We start from the raw sequence: 14,971 nt of genomic DNA on the forward strand, positions 1-14,971 counted from the left end.
AAAATAACAGGGTGTTGTATACCTGGGCTCCTTTTCATTCGTTTTCTGAATGGGTCCATTACAGAAACTTCGGCCAAAGAAGGTCTGCTGCTGTGGTGTCAAAGGAAAACTGCTCCTTACAGAAATGTGAACATTCAGAACTTCCACCTTAGGTAAGATCACATTATTTCAAGGGATAAAATGCAAGTGTTTTGCATAAGACCCTGCTCCCAGTTGTATAAATGCAACTAAGGCCACATCTATACTTACACTTTGGAGATCAATCTCCTGACGTGTGATTTAGCGGGTCTAGTAAAGACCCGCTAAATCGAATGCTGATGGCACCTTCAGTCAGCGCCAGTACTCCTCACAGTCACAAGGAGTAAGGGTATGCTCCCATCAGCCTCCCACTCTGAAGACAGCGCCAAGTTCAGCTTAAGGTATGTCGACTCCAGCTACGTTATTTACGTAGCTATAGTCGCCTACTTTAAGCTGACCTTCTGGGTCTAGTGTAGACTAGGGATGTTAAATTTATTTTAATCAACTAATCAACTAGTTGTTGGATTTCCCATTGACTAGTTGATTAGTTAATAAGTGGGGGAGCTGCAGTGGGGTTAGCTCCTGGTTTTGGGAGCTAACCCTGCCGGCAGGCTCTTAATACATTCGAAAGGCTGAAGCGCAGCAGGGAGGGACCCAGTGCAAGTCCAAAATCAGCTGTCCCGGCTCGCGCCAGGTGCCCCTGCTAAACTCCAGCTGTGAGCCAGGCCACCTCATTCTGGGCTTGCACCAGGTCCCCCCTGCTGCACACCAGCCTTAAATATAAGGGGGGACCTGGCGCGAGCTGGGCCATCTAATTCCTGGCTTGCGCCGGGTACCCCCCACTGCGCTTCTGATTTTTAAATGTATTAAGAGCCAGTTGTCTCTTAATATATTTAAAAAGCAGAGGCACAGCATCTGGGACTGGGCACAAGCTGGGAATCAGCTGATTCCTGGTTCACACCTGGTCCCCAGTACCCCCCTGGCTCTCCTGCCCCTCACGGAGATGGTCCTGGGGGAAACTGGCTTGTAAGCTGGCTCCCCCAATTCTGGCTCCTGCTCCCCCCCTTGCTGCCTCTGATTGGAGGCAACAAGGAGGGGGGGAAGCGATTAGTTGAGGGACTAGTCGACTATCCAATAAGCTTTTGCTTTGATCTCGCTTTGATCCCTAGTGTAGACCTGGGCCAAGAGCATAATTTACCCCTTAATGTTTAAATTGGCATATACTGGCTCATTCGCTGTATGGGGAAAAGTTTGTATTAGCAGAACCCTGACATAAGATCAAGTTTATATTCAAAATATAGATTGTTTTCTTCAGTTCTTGTTTTACAGATTGTTTTATTATTGCATGGTGTAGCTTGGGTTAGGGAATATGTTTTCTTAAAATAATTTGAACTTACTATGATTGAATGTTAACTTTTGGATGACAGAATTGTTTATGTGTAATGCTTGTGTTTAATCTTTATCTGGGAATTGTCGTTGCTTGTACATTTTGAAGTCAGGTTAACAGCACCTCTAAAAACTTCTAGGATGTAAGTGATGACTCTGTTGTTTTCTACAGAATCATTATTATCAGGTCAGTTCCAAAGGGAACTGAGTATCTGAAACTCTCACTGAAGATGGGGAAGTTTAGGTGCTCAGCAGCATTTGGGATCAGGCCCATAATATGTAGAAAGTGTTTAAATAAATTAAGCTTTTTTTTCTGTTGCTACTGGATGTTTCATTGAGACAAGCCCAGTTGTGAAGTTGTAATTGCAGGATATTAGTGACATTGAAAAATCCTCTTGGACATGCAGATTCTGGTAGATGAATCTTCAGGGGCTCATTTGTCCTGTGGTATGCACGTGACCATAAATATAATGGAGGGTTATGCACATACATTGAAAGCAGTACCTATAGTCTCTTTTGTCCTGGACCATTACAGAACATAACCAGTTTAACTCAGGACTCATTTTACATAATGTACACTGTGTAAAGACCACTGTAGGACAATCAGGAATATATGGATTAGAGAAGAGTGAGTACACAGGCTGTTAACAGAACCCATATAATTATATGGATGCAACATGGGCCTTCATACATATAAGAGATATTAAGTGATGGTTAAACTGTGCAATGTATAGATTGTATTAACTTTATTTTTCCATTTTTTTCTGTTGTTTGTTGTAAAGCTGGAAAGATGGCCTTGCACTCTGTGCGCTTATCCACAGACACCGACCTGATCTTATTGACTACTCCAAACTAAATAAGGTCATCAGTCTGAGTGACACAGCATGCTGACCTGCAGTGATCTGGTTCACTCCTTATTTCTTAGCATGTTTCCTTAAGGATGAGCTGAGAAGTGCTTACTAACTGACTGGCTTTCCAAGCTCCTGATAAAACTGATGCGGAAAAAGCCCATCCTTCCTTTTTCTTCCCCTTGCCCCATTTTAGCAGCTGAGATTACATACATTTGGCCTGATTCTCCACTGTTTTGCATCTTGGGAAGTCATTTATACCAGTGTAAAGTGGATGTAAAATTATAATAAAATAGAATTCCCCACGCATGCTGCTGGTGGTGTTTTACACCCACCTTGCACTGGTGTAAATATAAGTGGAAAGCAGTGGAGAATCAGGCCCATAGTAATGATTAAAGATAGAATTCTGCAGCGTAAATTCTGCCCTTGGATCTGGGTAATAAATTTCCTACTACAGGAAATAACAAGACATACATATCAAAGTTCACCAATAAAATATTAATTTCTTGTTAATTTGGGTTTTGACAGAATTCTACCCATGTCCCTATCACTCATAAACATAATAGTGCCCTGCTGTGACTGGGCTACAGTACAAGGGGAGCATGTAATTCTCACAATGGGGCTGATCATAGCTCGTTATTTTGACATCCCCGTAAAACTCATTCCACGAGGAGTAAGGAACATTTCAGAATAGCAGGTTATTTAAAAATTAAATTACAAAATAAGCTATTTCAAAATTAACTCTAAATAAGCTGCTTAATTTGCATTGTTCAAATTGCGTAGCTTATTTCAAGTTATGGGTATAGACACACCCACCAAGTAGTAATCTGAACATGAAGACATTTGGAAAGTACAATTTTGAGCTCAGTCTCTACTCTTTTTACTTAGGGGGAGTAAGAGAAGCAGGATTTAGCATTTCCTCTTATTTATAGTGAATAATTTTCAACAGTTGTTTGTCCCCTCTATTTGTTCTTTACACTGTTACTAAAACAATTCTATCCCAATTACAAATCTAAACAAAAATGCCAACATTGCTAACTAGCCAGATAGCAGCAGCATGGTCTGCAGTTTTATACACACACCATTTTGAGCGCAAACATACCTACTAGGTAAATAGACAACCTGTTAGAGCATTAAAAGGTGCTTAAGCATAAAAGAGTCTAACTTTCTAGAAGGCCAGGGGAAAGGAAACCTTCATGCACGGTGTACAAACCTTCCATAGTAAAACCATCAGATTTATGTATATGTGGTGGGAAGACAGAAGTGCCTTGATGAGGCTGCTGTCATGTGCAGAAAGATCCCACCAGTGGGCTTGTGTGTTTGGATGTATTAACAAATGTCTTGGTGTTTTTTCTTTTGGCATGATATTTGTTTCTCCTGCATGCCTTCTTCTCTTTTCTCATCTGTGCATCTTGTGTGGACTTCTTGTAGCTGGAAGGACGGCCTTGCCCTCAGTGCTCTTATCCATAGGCACAGGCCTGATCTTCTTGACTATGACAAGTTAGATGAGGTATTTCTGTAGCTGCAACAGAGATTAGTAACGAGTGTGGTGTGTAGCTTTATTTTAAAGTATGGATGATGGATGTCTCCCAGCATCTCAGGATTCACTATCCTTTTAAACAAATCTTCTCCCACATCTTCCCTGAGCTTTGATCAATCATTGATTTAACATCAAACATACAAATGGGGGGTGTCCATCACTCCATCTATAAGCAAAGCATCTCAAATTAGTCAATAGATTTCACTTTAGATTTAGTCTATTTTAAAGTGTATTATATATCTGTAATACAGTTTTTGTACATGCCATTAACCCATGTTTTATATATGTGGTATTTCATTTAGATAAATATATAGCCACAAATAACGTTCCATAGATTTTAAATATTGGCCACATTTTAAGTGCCTTTTAATAGAAATGCTCAAGCTGATCATCTGAAGAAGTGGGTTTTGCCCATAAAAGCTCATGATACTATATATTCTTGTTAGTTTCTTAGGAGCCAAAGGACTTCTCATTGTTTTTAAAGTTACAGACTAACATGGTTACCCCTCTGAGACTACTAAATGAAATACACTTCTTAGTAAAGTAAGAAACTGTAGCTATTGTGTTTAGTAATATACAAGTGAGCCAAAATCTTTAGGGCAGGCAAATGAATTTTTTTCTTCATAATGCTTTTAAAAGTGGCTGATTGGTACGATATATTTGCTAAAAAGAGGTACCACTGGGGAAACTACTTATGTTTTGGAATCCCATGCATAAGTAGAAAATTAAATACGTATACTCATAGATGTGTGAAGTGCAGACTTCTGTGAAACTTGGAATATTCGCTGTCAGTTAAATCTCATTATTTTCACTGATTTACCAAACACAAAACAAAACAAAAAATTCAAGCCCCGCTGAGACATTAAGGCCCCTCACTAAAACTGCAGTTCTGTACCAGTACGAGACCCAAATGCTGCTTTCAAGGAACAACTCTGTCTACTGTGAAAACCTGCGTGTCTTCTAAAAAGGCCAGTAATGGCATTTTCAAAAAACAAGTTCTCTCTCAGTGAGAGATCTAATGTGAAACACAGAGGGAATCTCTACACTGCAAAGTAAAACCCACAGCACTGGGGCTTTGTCTACACTACAAACTTTTTGAGGAAGAGGCAGTGGAAATGAACTGCTCATTAGCATTTTCTCATGCTTCATTTGCATAGCGTCTTGTTGTTTTCACTGAGACAGACTAGCATGGCTACCTCTGAAACTTCTTTTCCTTTGGTTGTTTATCATTATATGTGGACTTGACCAGTAGTCAGCTTATGAGCTTGCTAGAATTCATGTCTCTCTGATACCCTGCATATATGTTGGATTTTCACCATCGTATATGTGCATACTGAATAAATAAAGTTTGTGTCCCCTCAGAACAAATTAACAATGTATACCTAATGGTACCTCATAGCTTACTAATGTTTTCTCTTGAAAACATTAAACAGATTATATTTATACATGCACATGTGTGCACGCACATGCACATGTGTGCACGCACATGCATACACTCTCTACATCAGTGAGATCAGCTATTTAGAAAACACTGATTATGACTGACTTTTAGTGCAGAAAATCTACTTCTGTGGATCAGGCAGTATACCTATTGTACCATTCTTGCTACAAGAAAATGTCTGGTGTTTAACTCTTTCCGATTTTTGCTTTCATGCAGGATGATCCTATAAAAAATATTAACCTTGCAATGGAAATTGCAGAAAAACATCTGGATATCCCCAAGATGCTTGATGCAGAAGGTGAGCGCTATAGTCTGTTATTTAGCTTGAATAAGAAGTAATCAGTAAAATCTTTGTAGCCTTGAACATAAGTTTTCAATGTTATGTATATATATGAATCATCACAACAATGCCTCTTTTTTATGTTTCCTTTTCAAATGATCCCTCCCTTCTTTTTTCTTGTGTGCTGGAGAATTTCACACTTTTTTGTTTTGTTAAATATTATTTACTATTATTTGTTTTTCAGTAGCGCTTAAGGTCCCTATCATAGATCAAAACTCCATTGTGTAGGACCTGTACAAAAAGATGGCTCCAAAGAGCTTAAAATCTAACTATAACATAAAATGGTAAACAGAGGTAAACAGGTAACATTCTGTATTGCTGAAATAAAGACTTGAAAAAGAGAGCTATAGTTAATATAACCCTTCACAAATATAAAGCTAGTAACATGTGCCACCCTTGTCGGAAGGTGAAGTTAAAGATATGTTGTTGGTTTTTGTTTTTGTTTTTGTTTTTGTTTTTTTGTTAAACCTTGTTTGTCTTCTTTCCTAATGACCAGCTCTAATGAATAGTTCCATAGTTAGTTCCTTTAAAAGAGCTTCAGAGTCTTTTTTATAAATAATACAGTATTGATGTGATGTTAAAATAACTGCTGAAAGTACCCAATCTTCTGTATTTTGGGCATGCATAGAGCCAAAATATGAAAATCTGCCACTTTGAATATATTCTGATCTGGTATCTGGATAGTTGACTAGTCTCAAAGGATGGAATGTTTCCAAACACTCAGTCTTCCACTGACATAAATGGCAGTAGAGTTAGTAATGGGTGCTTTCAGAAACGTCATCTAAAACTTCTTCAGTGATTTCTAGCATTGATTTCATGCTTCATTGTCTTTTTGTTAGTGGAAATCTGACATCTGTTTTAAACAACACCTCATCCTTTTTACTGTAAAATAAGATGCAAGATTATTCAACACACCTATCATCTCCTTATTCATAGATTTGAATGTCCATTACCATTTTCCTTTTTGTTCAGCTTTCTTAAATATAGTATTCCATATCCTACCATTTTACACCTTAAAAGAAAAGATACTTTATTACAATCATCATTAATATGCGAAATCATCTAAATAGGTGCTGTCACATATGTGTTAATTTTCAGATTTTTAATATATCCTTTTCAAAAGCTCATTCTTAACCCTGTAAAATAAAAGAAGCCCATGTCTGTTTTATAAAACATATTGCTTATTATGTTATAAAATCTTACAGCTAACTTGAGTAATTTTATCTGCTTTTTATAGTCTTTTCCTATTGTCATCTCCTCAACGTTACTGAGGCTGTGTGTGAATGCGCATTTTTGCATTGAGGCTAAGGCCATTCAGCGAGCCTCTTCATGGATCATCTGTATGAAGTGCTTGGCCGCTTTCTGTCCTTATCCGTTGCAGAGCGTTAAAGGAACCATCATTGTCAATGTGCCCAAGTTACAGTCATAGCCAAACTGTAGTTTTAGTTCTTTTCTCCCATAATGATGAAAAATCCATCAATCTTCCAAGATAAGGGGCTAAACTCTGTTATGATTTATGTTGAGGTTAACTGAAAATAGAATCTGGCTCAAAGACAGCAAAACCATTAAAAATCAAAGCTTTTCTGAGTGCTAGATTTAGTCTGGATCACGGGAGCACATGCATGCCTGTTTTGCAGTATCAGATGCAGATCAACACTCTGCTACTAGTGGAAATAGGCAGAATATAAGGATGCTGTTTTAACATGCGTCACATGCACTACTATATCCATAAGCAAGTTAGTAGGCCAAACTCTGCTTTCATTCACACATAGTTAACTCTGGAGTAAGTCTAGTGACTTAAATGAAGCTACTCTGGATTTTCATAAGTGTAAATGAAGGCAGAATTGATCCCAGGAGGTCTGTGTCTGCTAGCCTTCCAATAGCTCTTGAAAATTGGGTTTTGTACAATGCAGTGCGATGTGGCCATGCTCTTTCTGTATACCCTTGATATTTGCATATTTTAACATTTCAAGTTCAGCAACTGATAAATTCAGTCATGTACTGATTCCTAAAGTCTGATCGGCATGGATATGAGTAAAGGAAAGCAAGTGGAAGGGCCTCGTTTGTTTGAGTTTTTGTTAAATCCTTGTAGCATCTGAGATTGACTCATCAGATGGAATTATATTGCCATTAGACTATCTGAGCAGTTAACATTCTTCTTTCTATGCAGATGTAGTAAACACTGCCAGCCCTGATGAAAGAGCCATTATGACTTATGTTTCCTGTTACTACCATGCATTTGCGGGTGCTCAGAAGGTGAGGTTGTAAAAGATGGATCAGATCTCACTCTTCACCTTCTATGGGGTTTCTTAAAGCGGGTTTTCTCTTCTGATATCCCCCCCCCCCCGCTAGTTACTAGGGGAGCATCTTAGAGCTGAGCAAAGCCTCATTTCCTGTTGCCTAATTTCCTCTGTGCGTTCCTGTCTCTGTGTAGTCAATAGAAGTTTAGCCATTTGTTTGTTCTCCAGAAAATATTTTTCTGTCTTCCCCATTCTGTATCTTTGCTTATAGTATCAAGCAGGATCTCAACAACTGCTTACTGAACTGGATACTTCCCTCTGAAACCTTGGTGCATTGACTTGAATCAACTTTTAAAGAGCAAAATGAAAATAACAAATTCACATGGAAAAAAAATGTCCCAACATCAATCATTATCTCCCACTACTATGCCATACACACATTGGATAAGATTCATGCTGCAGATGTAAAAAACAGCAGAAGTTCAGAAAATACCGCAGTTTTATGTTTTCAGGATTTTTTTAAGTGTTAGCATTCTAATGTATGCACAAATGCACAGCAGCATAAGACAGTTATTATATGTGATGCCTAAACAAATACATATACAGATGTTGGGTTGAAATCTGGAATTGTATTTCCTCAAATAGAAGCAAAAAAAAAAAAAAAAAAAAAAAAGCAATAGAATCTCAGCGTTATGAATACCAGAGCTACCCGACCAGTCAATCACATGCCTCATTTGGAATTTGAAGTATGCAATAAGGCAGCAGAGATAAAAAGCCAGGAGTGGGCAGCATGAGGGGGCGAACACCCCAAATGCCATGAGACTCTGGGTGGCTGGGAGATTAGCAGGGGGCCTGGCACCCACAGCAGAGGTTTGCCCTCCACATTCACCAGCACTGGCAGGGGAAGCGGAGAGATGAGGCCCTAGCCTGCTCTGCTTCCCTGGCTCCTGGCCGCGTAGTTTGGGGTGGGGTGGGGGCATCCCCTCCTGCACTCCCTTATAGGAAATGGAGCAAGGCAGCTGGGAGCTGGGGCAGTGGAGTGGGCTGGGGCCACATGGGTTTGCATCCCCTGCCACTGTTAGTGAGTGAAGGGGGGCCCAATCCCTGCTGTTGGCACCAGACCTCCTGCTAGTCCCCCAGGTCGCATTGTTTCGGGGGTGGGAGGCAGTTGAGAGAAGAGGCTGGGCAAGGGTAGAGCAGGAATGGGGAAAAGTCTGATAGGATGTGTGGCCAAGGGCAGAGGGGTGTTTTTTTCAGTCCTCTCCCAAACTAGGAGTAGCGTGGGGAGGAATCACATGGGGTGCAGTTATGAGGCCAGCGCCCCCTCCCGTGTCCCTCCAGAGCAGTCACCCTGGAGAACAAACACATTTTGTTCAAAGTTACAGATATTTCAGCATTATAAACAACCTCCATTCTCAAGGTTTTCCTAACTCCAATGTTCTACTGTAATGAGAAACTCAGACTTGGACACAGTTCAAGTGTCACTGACAGGAGCATAATCACTCTAGGGATACTGATATATGGTATTAAAAAGCTAACCGATACATATGTAAGCTTGAGGCACTTTGCAGTAAGAGGGTCTTCCCAGGTCAAACCAGCTGACATTCTGTGAGTTATGCATTCTGCCTATCACACATCTCCGATAACAGGACAAATTTGAAATTGTTAAACATGAACCCAATCCTGCAGTCTTTACTGTTGTGCATAACCCTTATGCATACAGGTGGTGTCACTAAAGCGTAGCAGTGTAATATCCCACTCTGTCTAATGAAGAAAAGTTCCATCTTATTGTCTGCAAGACATTAGCTTAAGCATACTAATTTTTTCCCGTCAGCACCAATAAATCTTACAAGCAATTTATTCCAGTTTTGTCTCAGATCTGTGGGCCAGTGCCTGCCTAGCATACAGAAAACAAGGCAGAGTACCAACAATTTTGTGCTTCTCTTTATTCAGCATGTTTTCTACTCCTCTATTTTGTTTTGTTCTCTTCCCTCTCCTCCCCCCTTTTCCTTTTGTAGATATTGTGAACACTCCCAAACCTGATGAAAGAGCTATCATGACTTATGTTTCCTGCTTCTACCATGCTTTTGCTGGAGCAGAGCAGGTATTAATCAGTGCTCCCTTCAAGTTGCTGTGCTTTTTGGTTGGTTGTTTCACATTTCCCATGAGATTTTTTTTCACCTGAATTTAGATCCTTGTGGTTTTAATTAACATTCACAGGAATTGTTTGAATGTGAGTGATTGTTTTTAACTAACTTGTGATCCTGATTCAGTTAAAAGTCCTGTAGCAAAATTGATTTTTTTTTGTTATTAAAGGCATTACCATTGATGTCTCTCATTTGAGTGTATTCAATGGTTATGCAAGGCTATTTTCAGCAAAAGTAAGTTTAGAGACACCTTGTTTTGCATATGGACCTTAGGCCTAGTTGATGTACAACTTTCCTGGCAGGAGAAGGCTCCTAGGTGCACAATCCAAATAAATATGGAATATGAAATTGACTCCATTAGGATTATTCCAGATTTATACTTGCATAGAAGAGCAGACTTTGACCAGTTGTGTACATTCTGGAGGTTATAAGTGCAAATAACTTGCAGAAACTGTGAACTGGATTCTTAATTTGCTTGGACCTTCTTTTGAATGTTCCTAACAAACCTACTAGATTTCTAGTATGATTTTTTTTATCCTACTACCACAGCCTGAACAATTGTCTAAGTCACTTTCAGAGTAAAGATTTATTAAATTACCTAACATTAGTGGGAAACTACCTCATATATAATAAGGCTGTAACATTAATAGAATGAATTCTGTGTTGACTTGCACTCTCTGCAGAACACTGAATTTGGTGGAGTTTTACAGAGTGTCTCACTGAAGAATTTGTTCCAGTAACTCTGAGAAGGATGAACTTACATATGAGTCATGAGCACTAACCAACAGTGATAAGAAATGCAATTTTTATTTTCAGCAATCACGTTCAGCTTACTCAAATATTGTATCTTCTTGTGAACATGATGACAGCTATGTCCTGTTTGTTTTCTGTGTTTTATAGGCTGAGACCGCTGCTAACAGGATATGTAAAGTGCTTGCTGTGAATCAAGAAAATGAAAAGTTGATGGAAGAATACGAAAGGCTAGCAAGTGAGGTAAAAGCTAGCAAGTGAGGTTCATAACACGGTTGATAGTAAATTAAGTGGATTATTTACAATGTAAATAGACCAAAATTAAAGCCACACATAGCTGACAGTCATCTTTATCAGAGGGGAAGGATGGTCCAGTGATTGGAACATTTGCTTAGAACTTGAGATAGCCAGGCTCAATTCCCTGCTCCATTGCAGGCTTCCTGAGTGACATTGGATAAGTCACCAAGTCTCTGTCTACCTCAGTTTCCCATCTGGAAAATGAGGATAATACAGTGATGTTGTGGGGATGGACACATTAAAGAGGGTAAGGCATTCAGATACTGTGATAATGGAGGCCATATAAGTACAAGAGAGGGCCTGTGAGGGTTTATACATTATAACAGCTTGCACAAATAGGGAATCTTAATTTCACTTATTGTTTTCCATAAGTAATTCTAGTTTAAAAGAAAGTTTCTTTTCCCATCTGCCAAAATCAGTAACGTGGCAGATAAATAAAAATGTATCTTTAAATGATTAAAAATAAGATTTTTATAAAATGGGCCATAAGGATTTTATTTCAATCTGAAATATGTGGGTGTCAAGTTTTGGATAGAGAGAGGTATTTTTTTAAGGTGGATCCGAATGCATCCCTGCAGCTCAAGGAAGTGTGTCCTGGATGCAAAGGGCTGTGATTCAGGACATCAAGAGTTCAGTTATCTACAGCAACTTTGTGTTCGTTAATTGAATTAACGTTATTTTTATTTTTCCTTACGGATAACAATGGACTCTTACCATAAAGTTTTCTGTTTTAAAACAGCATCTGATGTTAGTTTCCTGAATGTGCTGTGGACATTCTGGGTCAGATCCTGCAGCCCTTTCTTAGCAAATGGGAAATTTGCCTGAATAAGGACAACAGAGTTTGGCCTTATTGTGAGGTGTGCACCACTGACATAACATGCAATGCTCCCTAGATACCAAAATAGCCTTGTAGAGAAACATTCTGTATTGGTACTAACAGTTGTTTTGTAAGTAACAAGTCCTATAGTTTGTGTCTGCCCTCCTTCTTTGGCCTTGACTACTTAAGTCACTAAGGCCAAGATTTTTGAAGTAGCTCTTGATTGTGGGTATCTCAGCTTTTGGGTACCCAACTTGAGATATCTTGAAGGGACCCAATGTTCAAAAATCCAACTGCTCAGCATCATCAGAAAATCAGGGCCATTAGGGTGTCTCAAGTTTGGCATGAATTGAGGTACCCAAAATTACTAGATTTTAAAAATCTCGTGCTTAATTGTCACTAAGTCATTGACATTGGCAATGACATGCTTGTTTAATAAAAGACTCTGCAGCCTGTACATCCAGTATTCTGGTTTTCTTTTTGGTTCCTTTTTTGCTTTGGATTTTAATTTTTTTGTGTCTGTATGTGATAGCTTTTAGAATGGATTCGTCGCACCATCCCTTGGCTGGAGGACAAGACACCTGAGAAAACAATGCAGGCCATGCAGAAGAAGCTAGAGGACTTCCGAGACTACCGCCGCAAGCACAAGCCTCCCAAAGTCCAGGAGAAATGTCAGCTGGAGATAAATTTCAACACCTTGCAGACTAAACTGAGGATCAGCAATAGACCAGCTTTCATGCCATCAGAGGGGAAAATGGTTTCAGTAAGTACAATGTGGGCCCAGTCTTTTTTTTCCTTTTCTCCTGTAATGCTCAGTAATATGTGAACAGATGGGATCCACTTACTATTCAAAACATCTTCACTAATTGCAACTTGCAACATCTAGTTTTCGAGTACAACAATACTTATTTTATTAAGTACTTCACTCGAGGATCATTTCTCCCTACTATGGTCCTGCCTCTTTTTAAGGCTGCCTCCACTTCAGTAATTCTGCCGCTACCAGAGACAGAGAGCGAAATCCCCTTTGTGAGCATGATCAGTATGGCTTTGTTGAAGGAGCTAAATTGTGTGATGCCTGTATGAAGCAAAGCTACTATTGATTTCATCTGGAGTTTCCTTCAATTCAGGACCTCTGAATTTGGCCAGTAATCTACTGTACTTTTTTCAGCTTCATCTTGTAGTAGATTGTTTTTTATTGATTGGAACTTTGCAATCTGTGAACACAATAGTTCCTCCAAATTTATTCTCAGCTTTTGAAGTCTTGAGTTTTGAATGTTTCAGGAGTTGAATTTGGCCAACAAATGGCTGTACTGTACTGTAATCTTGTTTTTAAGCTGTTCAGGTTTTATAAACAGGTTGTACTATTAGCTGAAAAGTCTAGCTGACTCACAAAAATCATAAAAACTGGCAGTGCTGGCTATAAATAGTGCCTTTGTGTCTGTCTTTGCTCAAAATATTCTGCAAAGACCACACAGCAGAAATCAACTTTTTTTATTTGTCAGCAGTGCAAGTAGGCCAGAAACCTTAGTGACTTTGTGTTCCCGTTAAAGTGCACATTGGATTCCTTTTGATATTCCTGTTTCATCACTGTCAGCTTCTAAGACCAAAGCATTTTAATTTTGTTAATGGATGCAGAAAACAGAATACTTTAATGATATTATAAATCACATTAACTGAAAATACAAGATATAAAATATACATGGAGGCAGTGGATAGATAACTGCACACGCAGACAATTTTCATGGACAATAGTATTTCGTACATATTGCTTACAGTTTTCATTCGCTCACACTTATTTTGTTTGGTGTAATCTAGGTGCCTATGTCTGAAAAATGTGGACCTAAATTTCCATTTTTGGAGCAAGATTGTAAATTCTTGTAGCGTTCATAAGTTTGGGCAAGTCATGTGAGATACAAGGTAAAAATTTAAATATTTCCTTATTCATCCCCAATTTTCTCATAGGATATTGCTAGCGCTTGGCAAAGACTTGAACAAGCTGAGAAGGGCTATGAGGAATGGTTACTGAATGAAATACGAAGACTGGAACGTCTTGAACACCTGGCTGAGAAATTTAGACAGAAGGCTTCTACTCATGAAAACTGGGCATATGGTAAGCAGACCTTGCTTAAAGTGATTCAGATAAATCTATCCATAAATCAGTTCTGAGTATTTACTGACCAAAACCAGCTGTTGAACAATTTGGATAGTTGTGTAAACCTAAAACTAACAACGACTCCAAATGCTTTTTAGCCTATTCCCCTACACTTATCTTAACTCTTTGGACACATGTTAATGAGATTTATCTTTCAACGACATGGGCTGACCATTCAATAGAGAAATAAGTTCAGATTTCTGTTACCAAATCCACAAAACAATGTCTCACTTCTGGTTTAATGTATTATCTATCATTTTTGCAAAAATTGCATCATTTGCATATCCAGGACTTGTGACCATCCAGTCAGGGCTGCAATAAGACCAGAAAAGAATCTAGGTAAAAGGCAGATATCAGCAGAGTGTGATTTATTGAACAGCAGCAAAGACAGAAGCATCTTTTAGCTTTAAGGATGATATATAAATACAACCAGGATATGTTTGAGTCAAATCCCCAAAGTAGAGTTATATTAAATTGTGGCTTTCTTTAGCCAATTTCAACAATCAGTATCCTACAGTTTAGCTAACCTCCCCAGAATTTCAGGGAGATGGGAATGAAAAATCAGGCTTTCTTTGATGTTGATACAGCAGCAAAATGAGGATAGACACTTGCATGAAACTAACAACAGGCCACAGCTTTTATTCAACTTCAGCAAAGGGGAAGAGTGCTACCGCTAGTCCAACCCCACTATTAGTTAGAACAGCTGTGCTCTTTGAGATCCTTACCCCGAAAGAGAATCTTCATAATACAGCTCTGCTGCTCCATGCTCCTACTTTGTCCCGACTGTGCCCCTCCCACTTCCACTACCGCCTCCGTGCTGGCTCTTTCAAAGAAAAGTCCAGCCCATCGTGCTCTTATTAGAAGCACACAAAACAGTAAATGGTTGCCAAGTAAATGCCAAAAGTGAAACTGCAACAATTATGAAAGCTACTTTATTAGGCATATGCTACTCACCCCTCGTGTTCTAGCTCTGACACAGGGGAAAGTTACACATA

General features: G+C 39.1%; 1 protein-coding gene across 1 annotated transcript in view; it reads left to right on the top strand.

Moving 5' to 3' along the window:
• The window catches only part of ACTN2 (actinin alpha 2), a 79,030-nt gene that overhangs the window by 38,219 nt on the left and 25,840 nt on the right, over positions 1-14,971 (top strand). The window contains exons 5-11 of the mRNA XM_075924812.1: positions 65-152; positions 2,187-2,265; positions 5,450-5,531; positions 9,832-9,917; positions 10,861-10,953; positions 12,357-12,587; positions 13,787-13,934. Of these exons, the coding sequence (XP_075780927.1) occupies positions 65-152; positions 2,187-2,265; positions 5,450-5,531; positions 9,832-9,917; positions 10,861-10,953; positions 12,357-12,587; positions 13,787-13,934 (807 nt within the window). The remainder of the gene's footprint in view (positions 1-64; positions 153-2,186; positions 2,266-5,449; positions 5,532-9,831; positions 9,918-10,860; positions 10,954-12,356; positions 12,588-13,786; positions 13,935-14,971) is intronic.

The sequence above is a fragment of the Pelodiscus sinensis genome, chromosome 3 (genome assembly GCF_049634645.1).
Source record: "Pelodiscus sinensis isolate JC-2024 chromosome 3, ASM4963464v1, whole genome shotgun sequence".
Lineage (NCBI taxonomy): Eukaryota > Metazoa > Chordata > Testudines > Trionychidae > Pelodiscus > Pelodiscus sinensis.